Genomic DNA, 23,534 nt, shown 5'->3' with positions numbered 1-23,534 from the left:
TATTTATTAATTCTTTGTGTTGTTATATTGCAACATTATCACTCAAGAAAAGAAAACAGTCTCAAATAACTTAATAATGATCTGTTAACTTTTTATGATGAAATCAGTGCAGTTTAGAGAATATTTATTTCGATAAATTATTTGTACAGTATTATCTGTTATCTGTGTATAAATGTTATATTATTTTATAACTGTAAAATCTCACTGAATCACTTATTTTTTAATACTCTAAGGAAATGGATAGATTATATATTAATTAATTTGTATAACATAACATATAATGATAGTCAATAATATTTATTTCATATGATACACCTTACTTCAAACACTTCCATAAATTGTAGATCATTTTTATCAAAATATTAAAAGTATCAGTGTTATTATATTCAATAAATTAATGTAATTATTATTAATTAATTTAAATAAATGTGTTCAATCCGCACATATGTAATTTTTTAGAGCAGATATCATAATGAATAAACGAGATTTGTGTCTCTCTAAATATTTGGTTATACTACTTCATATTTCGTATGGATTTTTCGTGAAAAAGTAAGTTTCTTGTCAGGCATCAATGAGAAATTTTGTGAAAGCTCATTGAGCTTTTCTTATACAGTCGATAACGTAGGAAAGAAAGCTCATATCATAATATGGGACTAATCTCATGTAAAAAAGCTCATCAGGCATCTATCTTACCAACAGAGGCAAGTAAGCTGCAAGCTTACAATGCTCGATGTACCACAATACGCTCCAAAAATAGATAAGCTTTGCTACGACACTTGTGCACTTCCGGCCGATGATAAGTGATAAATTATCATCACGTAAAAATAATAATTATTATTATAATTACATCAGGTGACCTGTGTTATAATGATTAGTTTACGTAGAATTTTTTTTTTATTTTTGTCAAAAATATTTTCTTTAAAGAAATTACAAAATAAAATATAATCAAAAATTTTTACACAAACATTAATAATTTCCGCAAAAAATTGTAACAAAAATTAACTTTAAAATAATCAAAATTTGTTCATATTTCCTTTTAAAAACATTATATGCTTGCAATTATTTATAAATGCAGAATACATATATTTGATATTACTACATCAAATATATATAGACAAGAAAGAAAAATAGATGTAGAAAGAATTAGATTATATATATATTTTATATAAGAAAAATGCTAAAATATAAAAATTACATATTTATTTGAAAAGAAATTTGAAATGAATATAATGCCCTAGATAATATATTTTGAAAAATATTATCTCGTTTGTAGAATATGCAAATATATATCTAATAATCTAAAGCTGCAAAACTTATTTTATAGTATTTCTATAATATTTAAATTACGATTGCAATTGATTTAATGCAATTTAAATGATAATGTAAAAACGTCAAAAAGGTCGAAAAATTTAATTAATAAAAAGTATTTCTTTTTCATTTACTATAAAGTTCAATTTTTGCAAAATATTGATATTACACAAGCAGTAAAAAGAGTTCTTTTTCTAATCATTATTTTCTAGAAACATTTTTTTCTATAATAATTTTTATATTTAATATTGTATAAGATATGTAAGTGTCTTTATATGGAACATGTTATATAAGAAGATAGCACGCTTAATTTATAGTTCATCATCTGCGGCATAATCGACAAGGCACCTAACCGACGTACTTCGTGTAAATAATGTTATGAGCAAAGCTTCAGATTTAAAAATGATGATGTAGGAGTACTCGATAGAATAAACACGATGTACATAAGAGAAGATATGAACCAGTTGATAACATCTATAATAACTGATTATTCTATCCCGGAATTGCAAATGCAACTCGAAAAATATTGCTTTGAATTTGAATTACTTTGAGCAAACTGCGTACATTATCAAACACACAGATTGCATTGAACTTTAACTTCCTTTCCAAGTCTCCCTTTGTGTTAAAGTTGAATCATTTGCACATATATCATTGTAGTTATATTTGTTTTTACAAATAGTATAGTTTGTATATCGTTTCATTTTATGAAAAAATACATATTCTTTTACAATTTTACACGTATCTATTTAGGAATGTCGTGTTCTTTTCGCATAAAATTGCACTGAAATATATGTTACGCTATATCTCTAATGCAATTATCCTGTTGCCGGATTGACCTTAATACCATGAAAGGATAACGATAAGGATAGGAAAGCATCTGAGCGTGAATGCTGAACGTGATCCTAGTTTCGAAAGCTTGAGCCGAAACTGAATGGCAATTCGTGATAACAATGTCAAACAAGATAAAAGAATAGTAATGGAAAAAAAAGATGATAGTGAACCTCTGACATTTTCTTTGCAAAAATAACGTCAAATTGGAGGGTGCTTGTATCGATATCATGCAAATTTGCTCTTGAATTTCAAGATATAATAAGTGGCATAAGTGGAGCAAATGTAATTGCTCATTGAACGCAACATATTACAAGATAATATTTTTTATATTAAGATATTATATATCTTAAGTTTCTTTAAGAGATCTTTTTGTAATATTATAAAAATATTAAATATGTGTAAATATAACACGTTTTTTATTAGTCTTAACAAATCCTCTTTTAAATCAATTTCCCTTGGAACTTTATATATTTTAAATTTTGTTTTATTGAAATTATCAGGTTATTTTATTAGCAATATCAGATATAAATATTTGATCTGATATTTATCATATAAATATATATAATTTTTTCAGTTTTCATACAGGCTATTTTTAACCATATTTGTATTGCACCGTTCACAACCTGCATATGTTAGATTGTAAGATATTCACAAAAAGCTCATGCACAGTATGCTTTGATATTTTTTAAATAGATTTTTTAAATAGATAGAACAATAAAAATAAATTTAATAAGAGCGAGTGTTATATATCTAAAATCATATTTGCTACAAAATAAACTTTATCGGTTCTCCTCTGCAATTGCCAAATCTCGCGCAACATTTCGCAAGTATATGTAAAATTTCATGAATAAATATAAAAAATATTATCTTTACATTACATTCGTATAGTTCAACATACGTTCATTTAACAAAAAAGTTAATTTCTGTAAATAAATATTTTATATTTAAAACATTAGAAGAAGATTTTAACTAATTTACAAATTAGTTTTAATTTTAATAATTTTAATTTTATTTTAAAATAAAAATTTTTAAGAGCAATTGTAATAAAAAAAAGAACAAAATTTTATTCATATCCTCATAATAGTAACCTAATTGCAGAAAATAAATAGTTAATATTATTTTTTCTTTTTTATATTAACATAAAAAAGATATTTAGATTAATATCAATAATTTAAAAAAAAACTTCTAATTTATTTTTGTCTAATTAAGTAGATTCATTATTCATTTACGTAATCAAATTCTATTTTATTTTACATAATATAAAAAGCTTATTATTAATTTTTGATAGTCTCTAATTCCTTTTACGTAAAAAAAATACTTAATTAATAGTTAATTTCAAGCTAGCTATTAGAATTATCCATATATTTTTTCATATTTAAACTCGTTCAAATAAAGTAATAAGTAATTTTCTTCAATAATAATAGTAAATTCCCCAAACAAACTAGTGCACTAGTGCAAGTGATTTATATCTAACGACAAAGCGATCATTTTTTATGATATTTACAATCATATTTAATATTCTTTGCAACACGCTTTACTCACAATGATATAGAATAATTGCTATTCCATATATAACATCAAATTAAAAAATTTGATGCGATTGAATTCAATTCGTTTTACGCTTTAACCGATAAAATCAATAATGGCTGATAATATTGATTTAATTACTTACGTACGACGCAGAATTAAAATAGCAAGAATATGGAGTCGCCTTTACCTGAAACAAGAAAATTAAAATATCTTAATTAGAATGTTCTATGTAGATTAAAAGATAAGAGGACTAAAAGAGAAAGAGAGAAAGAGAAGTTAATTTCTCTTCTTAATTTCTCTTTATTGTAATTTTTGATAAATTTTGTAGTTTTTTCAATAATAAAAGATAATAAGAATTAACAATAAAATCTAATATAATTATACTATACATATTAACTATACAGTTTAAATTCAAAATACCAATCAGTAAACGTATACAAGTGTTTTTTTATATTGTAATTTAAATTGTAATAATCACATTTAAACAACTTAATAATTGTATTTATATGAATATAGAAGTATGCTCCATTGACTCTATTTTCGCTTCAAAGCGCAAAAGTCTCCGCCTTGATTGGTCCATCAAACACTTTGAAACAAAAATAGCGTCAAACGGAGTGCATCCCAAAAAACATAAACAAATGAAAATCTGCAAATAATATAACATAAGCAATTTCCTTTCAAAATTGAAAAAAATTGAAATAAATTCTTTGCACAATAAGTATTTTAAATTTGTAAAAAGTACCATAGCATTAGCATTTGCAGAATTTTTTACATTATTAATTATAAGAATAAAGTTTTATGTAAATATCGTTGAAAAACAATACCTTATTCATTCTCAAATTTACTAATATAATAGTCGCATGAACTAAATGCGTAAATATTTTTTTTTATTAAAAATGACCTTTGCTATCTTTTATATTTAATTTCGCAACTATTTCACGCAATAAACAATCTTTATTACTTAGAAATAGATGACTAGAAATTTGCATAACGGTTAAGAGTATAAAGATGAGAGGGGATATAGAAATAAGTCTGAAGTATGGATGCTTGAGAAAAAAATCTCATTTTACTTTAATGAGGAAAGTACTCTAAAGATTCCATCGTTGCCTGAAAATGCAATATAATACTCTCTCCGCGATTAAAAAGAAACCTTTTACTATTCCATCCTGCTTTGTTTTTAGAATATTTGTTGACCAATCTCAGGATTTATTAAAAACAGCCAAAGTGTCATAAAAGATATAATAATGAGATAATAATATAATATCGAAATAAGTCTGATTTACAAAAAAATTTAAATCGCTTAACATTACTCTACTTTCGCTATTTCAACAAAGTCAAATTATTCTCTAAAAAATTACAAAATGCACAGAACAATATAATTGCAGTTAAAGCAAAGTAAAAATAGTAATGTCTGTTTATAATATGTTAAATAATATTATATATGTTAAATAATATGTCAATAAATATGTATGTTAATAATATATATCTGATAATAATAAAATTTCGTATTTTACAACAGTCTTGATTGAATGAAAGACGCTATTTTAGCATTATATTGTTATAATTTGAATACAAATTGTATACTAATTGTAAAATACTTTTAAGCTTGTTTATAATAAATTTATGATGTCGTGCGTAAGTTTATGGCATTTATGAGTTCAAATGCAGAATTCGATATTAAATTCTGAGAATCTGCGCAATATTATACTGTGCTTCCTCCTACGGCATGGTATTCTGAATTATTATATTTGGAATTTATGCCAATTATTTCATATTATATTGTATATAGTCTCAACCTTGATATTTCCTGCCATTTCTTTCTATATGAGTATATGTATCTTTCTATATGAGTTTATAATCGCTATTATAATTTATATTTTCAGAATAATTGTATGTAATATATGTAATTGCATAACAGTTATGAATAATAAAAGTGTTTATTAATAAATGTTTATTAATAAATAATGTTGTATTTTTAATTGTTATATATATATATATATATAAATATCTAAAAAAATTAAAATTGCTAAAGTTTACGTTGCAAATGTAAAATACAAGCAAAATAATAAAGATCACCATCAAGTATTTAACTTTAAAAAATAATAAAAATTTTTGTAGAAGATAAAATAAAAAGAAGTAATACATTTTCAGAAATAAAAAGTTCAGGATATATCCGTCAACTTCTTCGACTAAAGTAAAGATTTCTCTTTAATCTTAATTTTTCTAGAAAATGCTAAACATTATCTCATTATAAAAACGAGAAAGAAAAAGAGAGACTTAATAGAATATTTATATTATAGTATCACTATTTTCATAATTTTCTTATTGTTAATAAACTTTTATTATATATATTATTGTTTTATGTAATAAAAAGTATGTCAATATATTTTTAAAATTACTGTCATTATCTTATAAAACTATTTCTTTTCTTACATTTTTTCATCGCGCTATATAAATATTAACAAATGTCACGATTTAGCAACTAAAATAAAATTTTATTACATATATATACCGTGTGACACAAAAGTGCACTCATGGTTTTATTTCTACATGCGATAGCAATCACTATAGGTTTTCGATGAAATGGCCTGCATGTTGTTGACAACGATGATCGATAATCGAAAGTTTATTCTTTGCAGTATCGTTTATAGTGCATTCACGAGACAAAGCAGCTTAGCGCTTGCTCAATGAAAAAAGTTGATAATGATATTATTAACCCCTCATAACACTTTTAATACTTTTATTTAAAAAAATAGTCGAGCTATTCGCCCACTTTATTCATATAAAAACTTATGTACATAATATTAATAAAGGATCACAGTTTTTTTATTAAGAAAAAAATACAAAGTAAAAAGCAAACACTTGTAAAAAAAATTTGTTTTAAATATACAGTAATAATATATAAAATATAATATATATACTATATAAATTTTTATAATTATAATATATAAAATATTATAAAAATTTTTATTTTAAATTATAATATTTTTCACATAGTCTAAACTAAGCAATAATAATTGGAGAATCTCGTAAAATAAAGCAATGGCAAAAAATATAATAAAAAATTTCTATAGTAAATTGAATATTAAGCTCGAATATGATACGAAAAAATTAAAGCTGCAGAATAAGATGATGAAATTTTCATTATATAAAAACAATAGAGCATCGTTTTCTTAATCATCCAACTCAATGAAAATTTTATTACGTGACAAGCTAAGAAGAATCAAATGTGCGAGTCAATTCTAGTTTTTAAGATGAGTAATTTCATTTTCTTGCATCTAATAAAAAATAAATTTTAACTCATTGACGATAAATGTTATATTAAATTATGTGCAAAAAAAAAATCATTTAAATCATCGTTCAAATTTTTCTTTTTAAAAGAATGATAAAGAAAACAAAATATAGGAAGAATATTATATCCCTCTATAAAATACGAAAAAATATAAATCTCAGTAATATGAAATAAATTAAATAGACAAAACTGTAACACATTATTCGTATTATTTATAAATTTGAGAAAAATATTTGTATATTTTATATACTTTCACCGCGATTATAAGTATAAATTCTATCGCATCCTACTACTACAGAGCCTTATATCAAATTCTATCGCATCCTACTGCAACCTTACTGCACATTACAGTAGATCACCTAAATGAAATATAAACCACCAGTTTACGAGATCGAATGATGAAGTCGTGACAATCAAAAGCGGACCTATACCCGGGAAGACGGTGGCCGAACCAACCTTTCGTCCAACCTGAAAGACGACCTGGACAGGTCGCTCCAGGCGCTCATGCTCCTGCTGCGTCTCCTGCAGGGCTGCTGCAGCGCCAGCAGTCTGTTGCTGCTCCTTCGCCTGGTGGACGCCAGATTCTCTGCTTGAAAATATACCCTGGGCGCCTTCTGCTGAGACGCGTTCGGTGGCGTCGAGGTCGGCGTAACCGCCGTCGAGGTTTGGAGCTCCGGTAAGGCCTCGTAGTCCCATGCTCTGGCGCCCATATCGAGCAGGGGCACCGACGAGGCTGCGCTGGAGCCGCGAAGTGGATCCCGAGGCTTACGGTGATGAAACAGGGCGAGGAGCTTACGACACACCGACTCGTTCTCTCTCTCCCTCTCCCGTTTCTTTGCTGCCGGCAGCTTCACTTTGAAGCAATCGCGGGACATGCGAGCTCTACTGGCCACATCGTCCCTTCGACCACATCATCGTAAATTTTCTTCTTTGATCACTCAGCATAATTAAAATTCAACCAGCATCGAGAGACAAAAATACGACGAACAAATCCATAGAAATTATCATAAAAATGAGCAAGATCGCTCGATAAACGCTTGACGAACATGTTTGAGAAATATTATCTGCTACAGTGTAACGACGATCGATTGATTCATTATAAATTTAGAATTATCCTTTCTCCTAGGATTAGCGACGCTATCATTTTGTTTCGCGAAACTATAATGCGAATATTCTAGCGTAATTTTAGAATATTTCAAATACTGCACTTATTCTAAATAATATGCAATAATGGCTAATAATCTTATACGTGTGAGAATAATTTATTTCACTATATGTGTGTTTGATATACTTCTTGTTCCTTTGGTTATGGTTATTAAAATTATTTTTAAAAAAGTTATCCTCGACAGCGAAATTGCATTAAAACTTTACTACAAATTAGCAAAGTTCTTTTGCTTTCACTTTTTAAAAATGCTCCCAAAGGAGATTCGACGAGAGACTGTTATGCCGCTTGCTAAACATACTATAATAGGTAGCAAGATTATGGAGAAAATACATGCAACCGCTAGAAATCGTTTTGCTACTTATAAAAGTTGATTACAATGTAGTAAAGTTTTAGGAAAGTAATTAGACACACTTGACCATGACTCAAGTAATTAAACGAAGGAGTAGCGAAAGTAATTTTGTACGTCTCATTTGCACGATAAAAAGAGCAGCTGAATAATTTGGTCTTTGTCTTCAATCTATCGAATAAATTTGGATCAGAAGAGAACAAATGATTTTCCGAAAAGTTGAGGCATATTTCTCAATTCATTCTCTCGATACTCAATGTGGAAGACAATATTTATAAATGCAAGGTAGTTTCGCACATGCATTTTCTACCTCTTAAAAAAAAAAATTAAAAATCTATTACGAAATTGCTATATATAATTAATATTATTTCTCATCTTGTGTTCTAAATATTAAGAATATTCGTGGAAACTCTCGACAAATTTCGCGATTCTAAACATTAGTTTCTCTGACGCTAATTTATCTCTAATAATTATTAATAATGTTTACGAGTATTCTAAAAGCAATTTCTCACACTTCAACATTTTAACAAATTTCATGTAACTAACAATATATTGTAGCCAACAAAAAACATGAGTTATCGACGATACTTATTTTTTATATCAGATGATATCTATTTTTTTATTAAAACGCGCGGTTTGAATAACGATCGAGTGTAGAAAGAGCAATTTGTCTTTGTTTCTGCTCAACTATTGTCAAGCACTGTTTGATTGGCAAAAATAAAAGTTATTATGAAGTTCAATTTTTGCGCAACTATTTTTAACATCAAGTAACACTCGCATTATGCACCATAATCATCGTTAGATGGAAATAATGATTGATCGCAAGTAACAATGGCACATGAATCATTGCCACATCTTGCGCAACTATAGAGGAAAAACGTATTCCACGTTCCTCTTGAAATCGTTTTGTATTGATTCGCATTTCGCTCGAGGGAAATAACTTTCGTGACAATAACTCAAAGCAAACTTGACACCCTATGAGACTTCGAGTCTCATATTTTTTAATAGTTTGATGGAAAGAGTTCAAAGAGGTTGTTTTTTCGAAATTTGATTTGTATTTTTAACCTATGATATTTGTTTCTTGAATATATTTTATATTATTAGTTTTTATACATTCTAGACTTTGTGTGAATTACCAACGAGCATAATTACACGTAACAATAGCCAAAAATAGCGTTAAAAGAGTACTAAAACATAACATTATTGATTATTTTTATATAAATCTCCTATCTTTGTTTTTTCTTTTTTTGCGGAATAAATGTGTGTTTTATTAGACAAAAATGTCAACGGATTCTTCAAGATGATAAAATAATGTCTCACGAATGTGCATCAATATTTTGATTGAACGTAGCTACTGCCGCCACGACGGCGGCCGCAAACGCATCTCGAGACATCTCGTTTGCACGACACATTTCCGTCTGACCCGGATGACGTCACATGGTGGTCGAAGGTCATGGTCAACAGATACCTCTACAACAACATGGATACAAAATCCGTGTGCTCAAACATTGATACCTCGATTACATCAGTTTGCTCAACAAGCTCTCGAATGCTGTGTTTACACATTGACTTTTTTATATCTTTAAAAAGCTTTTTATTTTTAAAATGTGCTTCAGGTTTCGTCGATCCGCAAATAGCTAGTCGCTTTAAACACTTGATCAGATAACAGCAAAGTCTGTAGATCGCATGCGTGGGAATAATCCCTCTTCCACATCTTGAAACCTCGGTTCAAGATGCGGCAAAACAACAACGTCGCACAACAAGCACTTTAAATCCTTGTCTAAACAACAAGATCTTCGAATAACAAAGAAACAAGATTTCTTCGTTTCTTCATATAAATCCTCTTCAATGTGTCCTATATACAACTACTTGTTTTCTTGAAAGAACCAACGATGTAGGCGTATTATTAAAGTATTATACTTAATTATTTGATTTTTTAATTTCAAACACAACAAAGTGCTCTTCTGGGCCTCGCAACATTGTTTCAGGTTTCGTGAATGTATCTCAAAATTTCTTCATGTCAATCAAATGTCCACTTCAGTCTTCACTTAAATCCTTCTTCATAAATCAATTTAATTCTTGTACGTGAAACTCATCGTATATCAAAGATGTTTCCCGAAACTTGATTAATGACAGGTATTGAAAATTACACTCCTCGTTTACAGGACCAATGAGCTGTTCCACTCAACGATGGCAGCGTCTCACGAGGATAACGTTCCGCTGTCACTTCTAGAGGCAGTCTTGGGAGGATCGTTATCCACCTCGTCGTCATCCGACTCGCTGCATTCGGGGACAGGGGCCTGCATTCTCAGTATCTTAGTGATATGAATGTAATATTGATGCGACGACAAGTGGCGCGCTTCGCGATTTAGGCGACGACGAGGCATCTCAAGGAGAAAAAGAGCAAGGGTTCTATATACAGTGTCGCGATTCTCACACTCGCGCAGTAGCGATACCTTCGACGTTGATTGTCTCACCGTTCGTCACCGTTCGTGTAATTTAACGGTTATCGCACATCCGGAGCACAAGGATAGGGTACAAATGCCGCATCGTCCTTGACATTCGACGAGCGCGTCACGACGACTCGTGGAAAAAAAAGGAATGGTTTAATCCACCCTGAGGAGGAGATCCGGAAGCCGAGTCGCGGGAACGATCGCGCATAAATCTGACAACTGTCACCGCTTTCTCGCACGCGTCACGCAAACCAGGACACGAAAGACGAGGAGATCGAGCAGTTTCGCGAATAATCTATCTCATGAAGGGCGGAACGGCGTGAACAGCCGAACGGGGCCGGTCGTATTGTCTCATAGTCAACGATGGCTTTTTCGCGGCGTGAGGGAGAAGAGGCCAGCTCGCAGCTCACTATCCCGTACTGCGGTACACGCTAGCGGTTTTCTCTCGCGCGCCACCCCCTCGTCGGCCTTCTAACCCCCGGTTTTCCTCCTTTTCTCTCTAACTAGCACCATCAAGCGCCCATCTCACCCTCTCTATCTATCTCTCCCTTGTACCCTCTCCAGTTCTCTCTCTCTCTCTGTCTTTCACCCTCTCTATTTCTCTATCTTTCTCCCTCTCATCCTCGTACAGAGTATAATCATCGTTTATCTCACTCACTCCTAGATGTTGCCCTCCTTCTCCTCTTCGCTGTCGTCGTCGTCGTCGTCGTCATCGTGAAAGAGCGAGCATACACGCACGTGGCGCCGCTTCGTTGTCAAGGCGACTGCGCCACTTTGGGGGTAGGTCCGAGATCTACTCTATCCCCGGTCATCTCAGCTTGGCATTCTGTCATATCCAGGTTTCTCGTGGATTGCTCCGGTGAATGAGAAATGATCGCGTAGCACGTGGATAAATGGCGATACGCCACGCACGATTTATCCGCTCCTCGATGGTAATCGTGTTATTGGTTTTTCTCATCATTGTATCTCTTGAAACGCTGTCAAAGTGTATAAGACCATTTGTCTTGTCGAGAAAAAGGTATAGGTTTTCGTCCGTCTGTCTTTTCCACTCGATACATTTCCAAAATCGAGAAGAGAATGATGATAATGTTCATGAGAGGCTGTATTTTTCTTCTAGAATCGTTTATGTTAATGATTTTTAACAAAAAAAAATTATCTTAATTCATTTCTTTATCTTTATTGAGTTATCTTTATTGAGACATAGTATTGCTCTGTCATTTTTTAATATTTTATTGATTAAATTTTATTGATTAAATTGATTAAATTGTTTGATATTTTTGATCGATTTTTTATACATGCCAAATTCTCTGAATGAGCATCTCTGCTTAATCGAGGAAACTTGCGCTCTGTTAAGGGTAGATTTGTGCACTGGGGACGATGGGTTATTTTGGTGTAACGAAACACATACAGGAATGAATGGACGGGCTGTCGGAGAGACAACATCGATTCGCACCGGGAGCTAAACTAAACTTGCGTGACGAGCTTGCGCTGTGATGCGGGCGGAAGACTTGAATTCTGAGCGAGCCACGTGGCACTGTATGCGCCAAACTTGCGTGATAAAAATGTGCCAGAAAACTGACATTTTTAATGAAATCTTTTTGTATTATTTATAATTTAAAAATCGGCATTTTAATGCAACTTTGCATTTGTAATGTTAATGTTACCGCTCATCATGTATTAGCGTTTACGTTGCAAAGAAATAAATGCTAACTACTGAATAATTCCTTAAAAAAAATTTTCTTCTTTCATCAATTCCCAGTTTCAAATAAAGATTAATATTTAAAAAGTGAATCAAATCTTTTTTTTATATGTGCGTTTAAGAAATTATATGATTTTTAATAATAGATATGAAATAAAGATATAAGATATAATTTTAATACTATGTTTAAATAATATGTATTATATCGTGCAAATATTTATATATGTATATAAAAATAAATATAATAAAGTATTATCTATTATAAAATATATCTATATATTCAACAGTATATTAACTTAATTTATATACCATTTATGTAAGAGGTATTTATCATATCTTATACGACGTAAGACTTTTTACAATTATAAATTTATTGCATGAATATTCACTTAAAATAAAATAAAATATCAATTTTAATTATCTATTTACACTTTAGAAAAATTTACGTCGTAAAGATTAATATATTTTTTTAATCGCTTATATATAAAAATATTTGTGTAATAATACTTTTATTAAACAAATATTTCTTTTAATAAATAAATATTATAAACAATGCTATAAATTAGTGCATTGGAATTATTAGAGAATAAATATAAAATTACAGAGATATGCATGTAAATAACATAAATGGTGGGTGGATATAGTCGATCGATGCGGAAGATTTGGAAAATATGCTTTCACATGCTGTGGCGCAGAGCTTCATATGCATAATAGCGCGAAGACAAGCGTGCATAACGAATGAGCAGAATATGCACAGCACCATTTCGAGGAAAGATATCGCTCCGCTGTTGTACATCTATTTTTTTCTGACAATGCAGATAGGCTACATCCATTGCGCTAATGGAGAAAGAAGATTGCTTTTGTGCGTCAAAGCGATATCTCGAATGTTGCAAAATAAATCTTGAAAGCTGATCAATTTTATAAATGTCATTTATGTTAACAGTTATTATCTTTCAACAACGTATTATTATTTTGCTTTATGTGGATTACTATTTATACAAATTTGCGATAGCTAATATATATATGTATAAAAGATATTTAATCTATAAAAATTTAAAACTTAACTGGCAAATAATATAATAAACAATTTTTAAAATATGCACTATAATAATCTCGTTTTACTTACGAAACATATAGGACATATAAACAAAACGTTGCTTATATTAATTAATTCAAGAACTTACGCAATTTTCGTCAACTTTTATTGCTAATTCTTATAAATTGCATACAACGCCATTATGCAAAATTTAATTATATCAAGCAACTCGTGATTTAATCCATAATTAATCTGCTTTCTAATTGTAAGCTATAAACTGCTTTCCTCATAGGACATTTTCTCAGTAAACGTGAATAACCGTCTTAATAACATCTCAGTTCACGTGCAATGCAAAAGCAGCAATTTGAGGGTATTAATACATCATCATAATATGAATATAATAATATTTCAGAAAAACTTGTATGGAAAAAAGATCAATAAGTAACAATATACATATATTGCACATAAATCTACAAAATCAGATATTATCAAATAAAAATTAACTATGTAATCATAAATTATAGTCACATCATAGTTTAGAATATTTTCACTTCTTTATATTAAAGGCTATGTAAATTTTCAACTGTATAATGTACAAAATTTAGACTTGTTATTTCTATCACCATAAATAGTGAAATTCGTTGAAATTTGTCATACATTTCATGATCTTCAAAGTATCTACACGAGATTAGATGGAACAATCCTGGTTTTGACAGATCCCCGAGCCTTAGGGATACTAAAAGGAATAAGACCTTCCATGAATAATAAGATAAATTTTGTAGGATTTGCCTAAAGAATTTGCTGAAAAAATTTGAACCCAAAATCTCCCTTGGGATTGAACTTTTCTGCTGTTTCGTAAAAATATACGTTTTTGTTTGATACTACATTGTGAATATAGATCAATTAAATTTTATAAATTTAGTAAAATACGTCACTAATTCTAACGATATAAATTTTAATTATATATTAATTGCAAAGAAAAAATTTCAAATAAAAAAATTGTTTATAAAATCTTTATATTATAATTTCCTTGTAGCTCCTCTAGATAGAAATAACGTTTTGTTAAATTTAGATCTATATATGATTATAGATCGTATTAATTATAAAAAATCTAAAACAATTAGTTTATCTATGTATCATTTATCTGCTATTAAAATATAAACTTTCACAAAATGCGAATGCGGTGCAATCTAGGAATCAGCGAAGTATTCATGGTAATATAAGGGGAGAGCTTAAACACGGAAGCTCCAGCGGATGCTGAACAGTCGATAAAGTAGCAGGGTAACTATGTACGCGTCTGCCTTTTCCGCTTAAATGGGGTGGCAATATCTTTGTATTATTGACCTACAAAGCGCATGTCCTCTCGTGTTGCAATTTCAGTGACTAGCGAGTATACAAAAGTGACTTGAGCGAATATGTGTTAAGCACACTCTCTTCATCTCTAGAGTGTTGAGTACATCACAAATAGGCCAGCTCAAGAGTATACTCAGTCAGAATAGTACCGCAAGTGAAGTTCTTCTCAAAGTGAAGAATTATAGCGATTACGTTTCTACCTTATCAAACGTTGAGCTTATTAAAGAAAAAAGTAGAGAAATCTTTTAAAAAATCAATTAAATGCACGAGCAAACCTTTTAGATGTCACACATAGTTTTTCTTGAAAGTTAAATAATTAGTTTTGTATGCCTATTGTATAACACAGAGATTATATTAAATAATGATAAAAACTTGACTCAAAAATAAAAATAAAATTATATTTTATGATAAATATTATTTCTCTGTTACACACACACTTTATCGTAAAAATTTATATATTAAAATTATCAGCAAAAATATTTGAGAGAAAGAGAGAAAAAAGTTACTCTATATATTTATTATACATATTAACCATAAATTTAATATTAGGTATATATCATTATATATATAATTATAAAAAAAGTATATATATATATATATATAATATAGTATATATTTTATATGCATAAAATAATATTTTTTTAAAATTGTTTTTATAATGTGCAACAAATATAATGAAAACACAAATCCATGGGACATGCATGCAAAAAAATGAAAAGAACGAAAAGAAAAAATCAAAATAGCTTCAAAGTTCTGTGCATAAGAGTGCTTCTAATGATTTATAAGCTGATTATTACGATAATGCCAGCTTGCGCTTGCTCTCACAGCTACTTTTAGATATTTCACCTATCAGTCAAAAAGCTCTTAGAGAATATCGCCTGCCTTTCACAAAATATCTTGATGGCATCATACTTATTGCTTTTAAGTAATATGTCGTATAACGTGAAAATATATATAGGTAAATGTAATTAATTCATGTTTGATTACATAGCAAAAGATTGACGAAATATTCTATTTAGATATTTAAAACTGTAAATTTCAAATATATGTCCTCAATTAAATAGAAGTCAATATGAATATTACGAAAACTTATATATTTTTTAATACTTAGGTATATAACATTTTACAAATATTCGTACGGCTCTTATAGCCTATTTAATTCTTAATTTATATTTACAAATATTGTTTCCAATAATTATAATATCGTTTTTTAATCATCAACAAATATAATATCGTTATAATATCATTAAATATCATTTTTAATAATATTAAATTTCAATATAAAATTTTGATAAAATCTGCATTAAAAGAAACTGTAGCAAAAAATAGCAAATAAATATTTTATTAGATTTGAAATTTAGGTATTTTAAAATTATGTATAATAAGATTACTGTTCGCTATATTCAATCTTAATTTATTTTTATTAAATTTTAGGTAACATATATATCTAAATGGACAATAGTACAAATTTAATATCAAAATACTTTTTCGTATGTACTAAAAATAAGATAATTATAATTTAAAAAAATAAATAATGTCCAATAAACGTGTATTGTTCCTCAGCCGAATAAACTGTTAATTTCCTGACCTACATTTCTTCGTTTAGCCGTATACCTCGATCACTAAATTAATTGATACATTAGTGATAAACTTCACAAACTACATCGTGACTAAAGAACAGAGAAGACAAACACATTCTAAAGTATGTTCACAAGAACGTCAATATAGTTCAGCTTTTTACTGTTAAATATGTCGAGCTTGTTCCACCAATCGCATAAATTTCACATACTTTTTGTCATTCTTAGATTATATACTCATTTTTAAACACAAATTTCTATTATCATCTAAATAATTCATAACTAAATAAGAATTTTCTACATCTTATATATTGAAAGTTCTGTAAAAATTTACATTATTATGATATTATTATCTTGTAAAAAATCTGGATATTGTCAAAAATATTTTATCGCAAATTTAAAATATATATTTAATTTTACCGAAAGAAAAGTCGACCGAATTAAAGACATATTGCTTTTATTTAATTATTTCATTCATTGTTTGCATGGAATGCGAACATAAATAAATTCCAATTTTAATATCGTTGCATGTATCTTTAACGTAACGTGAAACGACTATCGTCATTTATCAGATGTACAAAATTTTATATAACTAATTATTATTGCGTTGAGAGAGACTTCGCGCAGATAATAATTTCGTGATAAAATTCCACATATTTTATCTTTATATATATTTTATCGCAAATTTAAAATATATATTTAATTTTATATATATATATATATATATATATATATATATATAATTAATCCTAATGTATTTTAGATAACAATCATCAATTTTCTCATGTCGTTTTTTTTCTAACAAAAACAATAAGCGATATACATCCCTAATTATTTTAAAAAAGCCTATTGTTATTTATAACAATGTGGTTATAACAACCTGAATACTGTATACAAGATATTCGAGATATTTATAGGAATTATGAAGAGGCACAATTTAGTTCGTTAATGCTCTTTCAAAAACATGGTTATTTGTGAGTCATGTACGCAGTGTGTGTGTTACTCATTTACGCCTACTGCACGTTATTTAATAGAATTTTTTTCATTACATCTTACAGTTACGATATAATACCAGTTTAATGAAACTGTTGCGAACTATGCATCGAACAACAGCAGAATAAAAAATTATCCATTATACCCGCTTTAAAGTTTGATTACATAAGCATAATATATGCATAAAGAAGGAAGATGCATATATTACAATGTATTAAAAAACAATAAATATTTTAAAAGAAATATCGCTATGTAATAACGTATTCTAAAATTACGCTTTATTTATATTAGAAAAGTTAATGAAAAATTGAGAAAGTAAACGCCTGTGTTCGATCAAAATATACATTATTGACGATACTATTAAGATAATGATGCGTTTAAATACTTTATACCATGCTTGTAAGTGATAATTTTCAACTCTCATCAGAGAGATAAATCCGTTAAAGGCACCTGTTCCAATTTGCGTTGGAGAGAATTATGATTGTATACAGGAGTAAAATAGAGCTCAAAGGCAAATATATATATATATATATATTGTATATTAGAAGAGAAGTAAAGGCCTGCGTAATATCAACTTGAAAGTTGCGCAACATTCTCTTCGCTCTCTGTACTTTCAACAAGTTTAACACAATAAATATTATACGATATTATTATATTTATAACGTAAATGTTGCAATCGAACAATAAGTTATTGTGATAAGATTGTAGAAGTATATTACGAAAAGCTTTTACAAAAGCAATTTAACAAAATGCCGAAGATTCCCAAGGCATGGAGAAGCGCGTCGTGTCAAATATAAAAGGAAAATAACAATGCCGGAAGCTGCACGAGAATTCCTGTGGTTACGCGAGAAGAGAATCTAGCCCGCAGAAAACAACAAAAATAGAAATGCTAGATCAATATTAATCGTGTCAAGTGAACTTGGCTTGGCTCCTACGCCAACATAAAGTACAACTATCTTCCGTATCTATAAGAGATGTATGTATATACACATAATCTCTCTGAACAATTGTCACTTAATCGGTATTGCACAATTTTTACTCTGATATAGTGCTTTTGATAATAATTTTATGATATTTAAAAGATATCTTCATTTAATCTATATTCCCATTTAAATCTAGATTTTTCAAGATTTTATAAAATAAAACATATTTTATCTCAATAAAGTGTACATATATTATATGTATATAGCACATATAAATAAAATTATTTATTTTGATGATATTGTAAACATTATCACGAAATATTAAAGCGCTGATATAGCCATAAAATTTATTATATAATAAAATACTTTCCACAAATTTTATTTACAAAAAATATCTATAATTATATTATAATTTTATATTCTTTTTAACAACTTTGAAATCACGGCTTATAATCTGCTTACACATACAAGCTTATAATCAAAAACATCTATGAAGGAAATGCTTGCAATAAATTTCATTATAAAAGCACAAATTAATATAAAAATATTTCTATATTACGTTTTCAATATATAATATACAAATATAGAATTATCAATAAGCATATAAAGAACATAAGATATTTGAGCAAATAATATACCAGATTATTTTGAACAGCAATTTGATTAAATTGAACACCTGTAATATGCTTATATTAATCCTTGCGGTAAATCCCTATTAAAAAGCGAGACGAATTATTTGACATTCGGACACAGAAATAATGAATGGACGAATAAGCCGCATACATTTATGATTAATAAATTCTTGATTGCGTTATTGGCACGACGATTAAACCTAAATATAAAATATTTATTTTAAAACCTAAATATCACTTTTCAATAATATGCTAAAATTATATTACATAATTCTCAGCATCCAAATTACTAGGCTCGAAAGAAGCAATATGGTAACATAATGAAAAAATAAACTATTACTTCTTTTTCTCGATTTATGCTAAAAACAAAATAAATATCCTATAATACCGTGTAAGCAAACAGGCAATGAATGTAAAACAAGTAAAAAGCCTATGTAGCTTGAGAAACTGAAACTTTGGAACATAATGTAAACCGCAGAGAGGCAATCCATTCGGAAATTTTATTATACAAGCAAGAGTTATTAATAGAAATTTATCTAAATCTAACAAACTTTATAAAAAGATAATATTATGTTAGCGAAATATTATATTTTAGAGAAACTCACATGAAACACATGAAGATGTATCATAGAAATTTTTATTCTTAATTCAATATGTATCATAAAGCAATATATTATAAAAACTGTTCGGAAAAATATTTAATAAACAAGACAAATAGACTTCTTCATTAAAAAGTGACTTTGGAAGAAGAATATTTATCAATAAACGTCATTCATTGTCATTATAACGAACATAAATATTAACTTGAGAAATAATATATATAATCTTAGAAATTTAGCTTAAAGCTAAAAAACCTATTTCAATGAGCAGCTTGAAATTAATGACTTTTTTCAAGGATCCCAGCCCCTTTAAATTAAACGAAGCAGTGTAACATAAAAATCGAACGTTTTCCCTGACAAAACATATTGCGATAACAGCAAAGCAATTTACCATGCTGAATCATTACACATAAAACCGTAGCAAACTACACCGCGATATCCGATATCGCGAATAGTTCATTCTAATCGTAACAGCAACATAAATCCAATCTAAAGCTAGGAGAAGAAGCTACCATATATATTGTGCTTTCGCACGTGTTTCCGACAGGAGAAAATATTATTTTCCAAAAGGAGGTCGAATCCGCAGTGAGATCATACATCTCGCCAGGTATTTCTATCAAAACGCGACGACTAAATGTATCTATAAAAAAAAAATGTCATATACATATACATGCACAGTAACATTCGAACTTAGATCTATTGGTAAATACCTATAAGAATAATCAAATTACAGGTCTATTGCAGAAATGTACAGTTAAATTATCTATTGCATTAATAATATTAGTAAAATTAAATATTAATAATAATAAAACAAATAATTGTTCCATTAATACTTTAAATCTCTACTTATAACACTAACAATGAGTTATGTAAATAAAAAATACGTATAAAGATTATTAGCTTTAAATATTATCAAAATGTTGAGTGGATTTGGTAACTTAATGCGCTATTTAAATTTATTACTTTAAGAACGAAAATTTTAGCAAAAAACCGAATATATTTCTTCAAAAATTATTTATAAAAGCAACATTTACTTATTTGTCATACTTTACTTACTTTTGTCAAATAATATTTTTGTAATGAAAATCGTTACATTAATCGTTAATTTTTATTATAAATATACTTTACTTTTCGAAAACTAATAAAATATAAAATATTTTTTCATTTAATAATATTATAATTTTTTAATTAAAATTTAATAATATTATAATTTATAATATTAATAATTTTGTATTTAATATATAATTATATACATTTTTCATTGATTCGTGATCTATTAATTCTATAGAGAGTAAAGTCTCATGTACCGTTTCTCTAGAAAAGATTAACGTTTCTTCTCATTATTAGACTATATAGAACTAATTTTAGATATTGATTCACGTTGCACATTCTAGTTTTGTAAAAGAAACGTGCTAAAAGATTTACATGCTAAAAGACTTACAGCGGTTATACACTATAATTCGATCTTTTATATAAGCCACGTGTCTTCACGTGTCTCTGATTGCAAACCATTTGCAATAGATCGTATTAAACTTGTATTCACATCAACTATCTGCTGATTTTACAAATAATTGGTTCGCACAACAAGGATACGTTTTTGTATTTCATTGACACTGCGTGAGATCATTAATTTAACAATACCAATCTCGCTTGACAACGAGAACATTTAATATATTAAATTAGAATGCAATCACATTATAAAACAGAACAAATTAGAACAGAATTAATTTTAGATCACATGTTATATTTTTATATTTTATTTTTAGATTGGTTTATTTAGTTTCTATCAGAGCTTAAGATTCAATAATGAAAAATGTATATATTAAAACCATATGTTTTCTAAAAAATAAATAATAAGTAATCCAATTTTGTAAAAAAAATAGAAACTAATTATTAAACTCACTAAAAACTATTTTATCTTGCTGCGGAATTAAATTTCTTGATGCCAATAGATAAATGTTATCCTGTTTCATGCATAAATCGAATAGATGTTGTATTAAAATATGTGGGTATAATAATAAACTTAACATAACAATTTATATTCACTTATAAATATTTATAACATAATTATAACGTAATTAAACCATGAGCAATTGTTATACATTATTTTGACTTCTCCCCAAAATAGCAAGTTGTAGTTAATTAGGAAGATTTTCTCTTTCTGATACAACTATTGTATTAACTTTGGAGAAGAAAGCATGGATTACATTATTTTCAGCACTTGTAAATATTAGAAATTAAAACCTTGCAAATAAATGTGGCTTTCATTAATCATACTTTTGTTTTAAAAAATTCTAAACATTAAAGATCTGCGATCGAAATAAAAAAAGTACGCGACTTCTCTTTTCCCTTCTCATCTCTCTCTCGTTCTCTTTCTCTCTAAATGCAGATATGTACACATGTATATATTTTAGACAATTAGAATAATAAAATAACCTTAATTAATCGTGATTTCAAAGCAGTGCATTAAAATTACATTCTACATTAGCCATAAAAAAATATACTTATTATAAAATACATGCTCAATCGAAGACATACATATTATCTGTCTCGCATATTTCTTTTTTTCTATTGATTTTCTTTACTATCGCTTTATTTCGCTTACGAGTAAACCGTTAAAATCCCATAGTTATTGCGCCGAAAGGGAGATTCAATAAAAAAGTGAAAAATGAAACATTTCTCGACAGACAATTAAAGTGGTATATTCGCGCAGAAAAATTGTGAAGAATTTTCAAATATTGAAGTATTTCGACGTTATTCCGATACTGCTATTTAAATCATTTTCTCTTGTATAATGCTTCATTAAAGTTAGAAATACTATATAACTTTAAATTTCACTATGAAGAATTGAATACAACAGAGCATTTTTAAAATAATATTTAATTCAAAGTTTCCGCTCTTTGTCTCGAAAATTTTCACACTGCAATCTTTTTATCAGATAATTTGTATATTGTATTTAAACAAAATACAAATGAAAAAATATATAATACTTAGGAATGCTAATAGATAAACTACATTCACAATCAATTTCGTAAAAAGTTTCTAATGCATGAGCTATTTCTTTCATTCTTATAATATTTTTGTGACTACATAAATATTCTTACCGCATGTATGTACTGCGAACATATGTTTGACAATATAAATTTTTCACCAAATTTTAAATATATAATTTTTATTTTATATATTATCTAACATTTTTATATAAAATCAGATATATCTTAAGCTTTTACTAATTAAAATTTGTAAATTCAAGTTTTACTAGAAATATTTTAATATTATAAGAATTTTTACCACAGAAAGTATTGACACAAGGAAATAAACATTTATCATCGTAGAATAAATAAATATTTTGTTATTTTGTTAAAAGAAAAAAATTATATCTCTCTTGCAATCAGCATAAAATATATTCTAAATATTTTATATATGAAGTAATAACAAAACTAAAATAACTTTACTAAAAATTTGTAAATGATTATTTTTTAAAATATTCCTATATTTTATCTTATACACACATACACACATAAATGCACGCACGCACGCAAATTTTAATTCCTACATCTGGAGCAAATTTTAATCTAAATAATATAAATTAAAATTATCCAATTTAAGACCCAACCTTAACCTTAAATTCTCTAAAATACTTAGTATTTTAATTTAACATGCATCGTTAGTTCAACAGAAAGTTTTTTTAATTACTTGTTTTTGTCATCAAGCTCGAATATTTGGTCTCTCTGTTTTCCCTTCATCCCACAGTTTTAAATGACATCCGAAGAACTCGGTTCACCATTCAATTTGTA

The 23,534-nt window shown here is 28.1% G+C and overlaps 1 protein-coding gene across 12 annotated transcripts in view; it reads right to left on the bottom strand.

Moving 5' to 3' along the window:
* Slo2 (slowpoke 2) overlaps positions 1–23,534 on the bottom strand; it is a 216,609-nt gene that overhangs the window by 130,666 nt on the left and 62,409 nt on the right. For 4 of the 12 annotated variants that reach the window (XM_083039062.1, XM_083039063.1, XM_083039065.1 and 1 more), the window contains exon 1: positions 7,418–12,086. The exons of 3 other annotated variants lie outside the window; for them this stretch is intronic. In XM_083039062.1, the coding sequence (XP_082895188.1) occupies positions 7,418–7,836 (419 nt within the window). In that variant the 5' untranslated portion in view covers positions 7,837–12,086. Of the gene's footprint in view, positions 1–7,417; positions 12,088–23,534 lie in introns of those variants that run through there. 5 more of the 12 variants (XM_083039069.1, XM_083039074.1, XM_083039064.1 and 2 more) reach the window with 4 other exon arrangements.

The sequence above is a fragment of the Prenolepis imparis genome, unplaced genomic scaffold, assembly GCF_030444845.1.
Source record: "Prenolepis imparis isolate NDT839.2.m4 unplaced genomic scaffold, iyPreImpa1.0 SCAF_5, whole genome shotgun sequence".
Taxonomy (NCBI): domain Eukaryota; kingdom Metazoa; phylum Arthropoda; class Insecta; order Hymenoptera; family Formicidae; genus Prenolepis; species Prenolepis imparis.
The sequence above is the reverse complement of the archived record's forward strand: the minus strand, read 5'-3'. Positions and strand labels throughout refer to the sequence as shown.